We start from the raw sequence: 6,752 nt of genomic DNA, 5'->3' as shown, positions 1-6,752 counted from the left end.
CTCAAAGAGATAAGCTGCCATGAAGAACATTATTTTATCTGCCCTTGTTCCAAATTTGATAATGATTTGAAACGTCGAAGTATTTTTTTTATCCGGAACATCGCTTGTTGCAAAGTGTTTTGATGCTCGTCTTTGTCACTTGACACATTTAACACGCTGTCATTGGTTGAGGAGCTTTGTTTACAAAACAGATGTCCACTTTAAATTGTTTAAATTTCCTTACTTTCTAAGACACATTAAGTTGATTTGATGCTACAGTTTGCCTTGTAATGTTATTTTATACCTTTTCTGCTACTTTTGAATTGGCTATTTTAAGGATACAAGATGCTCCCTACAAAACCAGAATGGGAATCTTTTCCTAAAATTTCATGGTGATATCTTGAACACTGAGGAAGTTAGGAGCAAAATTAGACAACAGCAAGGTGAAATGGTCACAAAGGCCCCATTGGTGAACTGTAGCAAGAAAACATGAGCTGATTTCACCTGAACAAACATCAATAACTTCCCTCATACTTCAGATAATCACATGATTTTGGTGTTTTTTTGTGTGGTTTGAAATGTTCTTTTGGAATCCGCTGTCAGATTCAATATCGGTGTAGGATAAAAAATTTATCAACATCCCTACAGCTTTCATTTCTTCATTTAAAAAAACATGTGGCTATTACTTTATTAACACTAAAATGAGTAGTGACTCAGAGTCAAAAATGTTCTGTAAATCATTCCATTTAGTTTAGAGATGACAGACGGGGCGTGAAAATGKTTTAAAGATTTATTTTCACTGTCACCTAACAACTTCAGTCAACAAGAAAAGTCAAATAGGATGAATGCCAGGCATAAAATCCCCCAAAATCCCCCCTCAGTTTTGCCCCTTTCTCACAACTGTCAAAAGGCTCAAAATAGCTGCAGACTTTTAAATGTTGGTGTACGTCAAGTTCTGCATTGAACAGCTACAGCTTTAGCTTAGAATATGAAGGTTATCTAAGTTGGCGAGTCTTGCGACTGACCCTTTATTTTGCGGCCTAATACTTTTTATACGCAGGTTCATCTGTCAACTAAATAGCCGGCTAGTTTAGCAATAGAAGCTAAACAGCTAGCTCGGGCCTCCTCAAACCGACGTTAAAACCTCAGATGTGCCGGATGTTTTCATCGCATTTAAACACGCGGTGTGACGAGAAGTTATATGGCGTGGGTTAAATTAAAACCCCACCGGTATGACATGGATAAAAATTACATATAAATGCGAACAAACCTGGGAGTGTGTAAGCACGTGGGTCACACAACAGTCGGTAAGAGCTGAAAGGAGGGAAGCCCGGAAATGACGAAGTATAGCTAGCTAACCTACMAGTGTTTTGCCAAAATATGTACCCCTGCCGTCCAACGCCTCGCCCGCCATAAAAGACGCCACATTATCGTTAAAATAAAATATATMTGGCACTTAAAATTCTCGTGTTAAYATATACAGGCAAAYGCAAACATTTACATCAGCTYTGATGTTTATTTTCATAMATTTCCTTCAAAGATTTCCACTTCTGATGAGGGGTTGCGTTAGGCGGCCGGGGTGCCTTTTTTTTTAGCGCAACACCACTTTCTATTTTCTAATCATTTTTTAAATTCATTTTACACCTTCAATAGAATGTTCATGTACGTCTTTACAAGTTTACAAATTCATACGCTGTGTAATTATAAGCATACATTTGTAAGAGCGTCATTAATCAATTAACGTATAAATAAAAAAACATATAAACTATTAAAAAATAAATGCAAGTAAATCAAATAATTTTGCTTTATTTAATCATATTCAAACAAATGGGTAATAATTAAAATACATTGTTTTAAGATTTATTTTTTTGAGAGCGGAAGTAGTTTCTTTCACAGTCATGGCGTCCTCCTGTCCGCCGACAGGCAACGTGATCATTCGATAAAATGAGAAAGTTTTTCTTCACTTAGACGTCGACCGTGAATAAAACTTAAAATCAAAGTATCTCACGTAAAATTAAATCTGCACTACGTGATTATTTTCCGCTCTGAGGTGAGTATAGCCTGAAACATATAAATGCTAACCGTCGGAGTTTGCTAACTTGTGCTGAGCACGTTCGGTTTTTATAAACTTGGTTTTGTTTTCAGACTTGTACCTTAGTATGCGCGCGCTCGACTTATAATTTAATGCTGAAGAAGGGCAACTATAATTACTTTAGCAACATCTCGAAACTTAAGTAGTTAGCCTTTGTAGTTTGGCTTTGTTTTCAAGTGTATAAGAATCCTGTTTTAACTCGTATATTCTCTCATATCTAGACTTTATCCTTTCACCTCAGATGGCTTCATTTAAACCCACAAAAATCCCAGTCTATCCAAAACTTGGAGAAAAGATCACAGAAGATACACTGTACTGGAAAAATTACAAGGTACGTCTCCTGCTGTGTGCCTCATTATTTTAAGTGGAGTAAATATTTTTCACTCAGATTTGTTGACAGAGTTGTAACTTTGTTTTTCCTCACAGCTTCCTGTCCAGATTAAAGAATTTGGAGCTGTCTCGAACATAGACTTTTCCCCTGTGGCTCCATATAATTTTGCTGTAACAGCGTTCACAAGAGTGAGTTGGCTTTACTTGCATGGATTTACAATAATTCCCATTACAAACAGTATAATTTAATTTCTATTCATTGCCACATAAAGCTGCCTTAAACCTTATTTACCCAGACAACAAAAAAGCTTTTAAAAATCGCTGTATGCAGATTATTAAACTGGGATAAACCAATTACTATACTTGAGTTAAAATGTATTTTATTTCCATGAATGACACGCGTGAACATTACACACTGACTAGTTCTTAACGTAAAGTTGAAATAGAACTGCCAGAGTTTTCATGCACCCAAATGCTAAATATTTCCTTCAAGTGTTAATAATGCACCGTATTCTGCAGTTTTTAATCCTCCCACTTGTTTTCTTGCAGATCCACATCTATGGACTGTATTCCCAGGAGCCAGTTAAGACTTTCACTCGGTTCAAGGACACGGCGTACTGTGGCAGGTTCAGGTCAGACGGACAGCTGCTCGTGGCGGGATGTGAGGACGCTGCTGTCCGACTGTTTGATGTCAACGGAAAGGTGGCGCTCAGGCTGTTCAAGGGGCACACGAAGTGAGCATCATTTCACCGCTGTCGGAGTTCTTTAATTGCTCTGTCCTAATCGAAAGTTTAACAAATGTACTGTGCTTCACAGTTGGTAATTTTGGTGATAAAATTTATCTGGATTTACGTCAGATCTTCTACTCATAACAGAATTAGTCTTTATACTTTGTGTCTTTTGGCAAAATTGTTGCTCGAATATCAAAGTAGCCTAAAATTTTAGGTTTTGTTGTTGAATGATGATTTCTTGAGTGATCCATCGACTGAGTTTCATGATGATCTCTAGAACTCTGACAGCCTCTAATTTGCTCCAAAAATATACCTTATGATGAAATCGAATCGAGTTGAACTAAGTTTCCCTGTTTTCTTTTCTTTTCTTTCTTTTTTTTATTTTCAGGGCTGTACACGTAACAGATTTCACCTCAGACCGTTACCAGATCCTGACGGGGTCTGATGACTACACGTGCCGACTTTGGGACATCCCGAATTCAGCTGAGCTCACCTCCTACCAGGAACACACAGATTACATCCGCTGCGGTGTTACGAGCAAACTCAACAGTGATCTGTTCTTTACCGGTGAGACTGACGCACGCTTATGTGGTTTGGGGAAATGACAAAAAAAAGGGGGCAGGAAGCTGACCTTTTTGACTCATTATTATTAATATCTAGGGCAGCCAAGGTAACCTCTAACTGGAATAAACTACTACTACTAATATTAATAATAATAATAATAATAATAATAATAATAATAATAATAATAATAATAATAAACAGTGGACCATGTGTTCTGATGTCTTTATTCTAATATTTTGTGTTTTAAAATGTGAGGTGTTCAAAATAACTTGGACACAACACCTGATCTACAAAACTGTCTGAATTCTAGTAGAAGTTGTTTTGGAGTACAAACAGATATAAATGTGTCATGACTAACATAAGCATTGACTCAGTCACACAAGCACATTCACATCAAAACTCTCTCACTTTTCCCTGATATGGTCATCACAATCATAATTATTCAATCATATATGACCCATCACTTCGAAACAAGAATTAAGTCAAATTTGGTCAAAATGATTTTATCACATTTTCAGATTCCTGGCTTTAAAAGCTACTTATCTTCCTGATAAGTGGATCTGGAGATATGACTTAATTGGTCTTGTTGGTTATGATAATACATAAATATTTGATCTGAATCCTAATTTATGTAATTTTAAAGAGAATTTAAAGAGGAAACTTCAAATACTTTTTGAATATTGAGATTTCCCAGCAGGAAAGAAACAAAAGCTTTGATAGCTCACAGGGAAAATCTCAACATTTTAAGGCGTTTTTTCCTCAAAATCTGGATTTTTGTTGCTACTGCTCAAAAAAGTGCTTCAAAAAATGTTTTTAGGATTACATTTCAGACAGTTCATTCAAATGATACGTTTATAACACATTTGTTATATTTTGATCATATACACTTTTTGCAAATATTTTAATCAAAACACTACATCTGCCTATTTCTCCACATCACACTTTTAGACTTAATCCTCGATATGATGGGTCACATATTAGCCCTGTGAYGGACCTTGTCCAGGGTGTACCCCGCCCCTCACTGCTGGAAATGGGCACCAGTGACCCTAGAAAAGGAATAAACGAGTGTAGGGGATGCTTGACGGACAATCATAATGTTTTCTTTTATTYAATTTAAAGCTTCACAAAGCAGCCATGTCATTATAATCAGGTTTAAGTTTATTGTCAATTGATGGTGCAGCAGTGCAAATGAAGATGTTTTGGCTCGCGTGGACCAGCTGGAAAGCTTCACTGCATCAGAAAGCTTTATTTCACCATCACTAGCTAACAGATCTTGTTTCCAAAAACATCACCAGCTTTGTTCATCATTATTATCAAACCCATGAGGTAGTAACATGAGGTATGTGTCACGCAACATTTCCTTACTATGAGGAACAACACAAAGGGCTGAATTTAAAATGTAATTTATTTTGTTTTTTTTGCCTGGGGGGTCATATAACGAGAAGTTTTTTTCCTCCAGAAACAATATGTACTCAGTTTACTGTACAAATAATTAATCTGTGTCTGTTAGTTCAAAACATGATCATAATCTTCAGTTGAAACAGATTAATACATTGTTTTGTTGTTAAATTGTAAATAATGAGCATGTATAAAAGAAGGTGAAACAATCTTTATTACATAATTAAGACCACCAGTACATTTTTGTTGTGTCGGTAATACAGTGCAGGAGTGTGAGACGGAGAAATGTGTGCACATGTCGCTGAATTAATTTACTTTGAACAGCAGAAAAAGAAAAAGTTGTTAGGTGTAAATTTGACACATTCTAGCCCAACTTACACATTTATAACAAAATCCACTTCTGTCTGAAGCCACAATGAATTGAGAGAACCATAAAACAATTCTCTGCTGAATCTGATGGCCCGAGSAAACTAAACGCTCCAGCGGTGGTGGTTAGTTGGCCTCGTTCTTTGAAGCCTCGTCAAAGTTTTCAACAAGATCTAAAACAGGAAAAAAAGAAGAGATTTTAAATGATTACTATAAAGTAATATGTGATATAAATCAGCTTCTATTAGAGACAGAGGCTACACACTAAGAATAGAACAAATTAAAGCATAATGATCAGTATAATAAGGAATTATTCTACTTTTTTTAARGAAAATTGTTAATGTGCTTACCTGGAACCTCATCATCCTCCTCTTCAGCAACTACAGGAGCTTTGTTCTCTCCGCCTACAAGAAATCACAACTTTTTATAAGCATTGTAACACACACACACAACAGCTGACATAAAAAAGTAACTCTTTCAGTACCTGGTTTGGGCAGGGTCTCCGCTAGTCTCCTGAGGCTGGTAAGACTGTCAGCTCCTAACTGGTTTAGGATTCCTGGGAGCATCTCTGTTAACTGTTTGTCCTCAGCGTGGCCTGTGATTGTGAAAGTGTTGGCAGCCAAGGAGGCCTGAACCTTTGGGTTATTAAAATGGATCACTGTGCCCTGGTTTGTGAACATATTAACCTGAAGGAAAGGAAAAAAAGGGACTGATTAAAGTTTAAAAAAAAAAGTGACAGTGCTTTTGCAAACACAATTTCCAGCCACTAATYTAAATTAAAAACCACTTAAAAATTTATTTTTGTGTAACTGATATTTTATACATCTTGATATTGGGCAACTGTATAAAAGCATCCTTAGTTACTGCAGGACAGAGTAAGTGTCTTGCTGCACATTGAAGAAGTTATTTATAGTACCTCCTCGATACCAGAGATACTGTTCACGCCCAGTTTCTTCAGTGAAAACTGCAGCTTCTTATCATCGGCTGTAGCTGTTCTGTGCACCACCTTCTTCTTCCTGCGTGCTGACCCCTGCACGGTACAAAAACGTTCTTAAACACATAACGTGGAGACCTGCAACAACACTTATTTTGCAGCGACGTATCCAACTTACCTTGCCACCGATGCGGACCTGCGCCTGCAGTTTGGCAAGCTTCTCCTGGTTCATTATCGTCTCCTTCATCTGATACAACAAACAAGATACAGCTTTTAGGGACGTTGACATTTCATCAGCAGCTGCTGCCATTTTCTTCCCAAACTGCTGTGACCAGATTTTGTAAGGCTGCTCGGTGTG

The 6,752-nt window shown here is 37.0% G+C and overlaps 2 protein-coding genes across 2 annotated transcripts in view; one reads left to right on the top strand and one right to left on the bottom strand.

Moving 5' to 3' along the window:
* The first annotated feature begins 1,870 nt into the window (after window positions 1–1,870).
* The window catches only part of utp15 (UTP15 small subunit processome component), a 12,775-nt gene continuing 7,893 nt past the window's right edge, over window positions 1,871–6,752 (top strand). Inside the window, exons 1-5 of the mRNA XM_014011774.1 lie at window positions 1,871–2,029; window positions 2,293–2,402; window positions 2,498–2,590; window positions 2,951–3,135; window positions 3,521–3,699. Coding sequence (XP_013867228.1) covers window positions 2,313–2,402; window positions 2,498–2,590; window positions 2,951–3,135; window positions 3,521–3,699 — 547 coding nt within the window. The 5' untranslated portion in view covers window positions 1,871–2,029; window positions 2,293–2,312. The remainder of the gene's footprint in view (window positions 2,030–2,292; window positions 2,403–2,497; window positions 2,591–2,950; window positions 3,136–3,520; window positions 3,700–6,752) is intronic.
* LOC106519914 (transcription factor BTF3) lies at window positions 5,286–6,641 on the bottom strand (the record flags this gene model as incomplete). The annotated part of the gene is given in 5 exon segments (XM_014011775.1): window positions 5,286–5,633; window positions 5,811–5,864; window positions 5,945–6,146; window positions 6,377–6,490; window positions 6,573–6,641. Coding segments are annotated over 5 exon segments (486 nt in total). The 3' UTR covers window positions 5,286–5,586.

Source organism: Austrofundulus limnaeus, unplaced genomic scaffold (assembly GCF_001266775.1).
Source record: "Austrofundulus limnaeus strain Quisiro unplaced genomic scaffold, Austrofundulus_limnaeus-1.0 Scaffold84, whole genome shotgun sequence".
NCBI lineage: Eukaryota > Metazoa > Chordata > Actinopteri > Cyprinodontiformes > Rivulidae > Austrofundulus > Austrofundulus limnaeus.
This window is presented reverse-complemented; position numbering and strand designations above follow the sequence as displayed.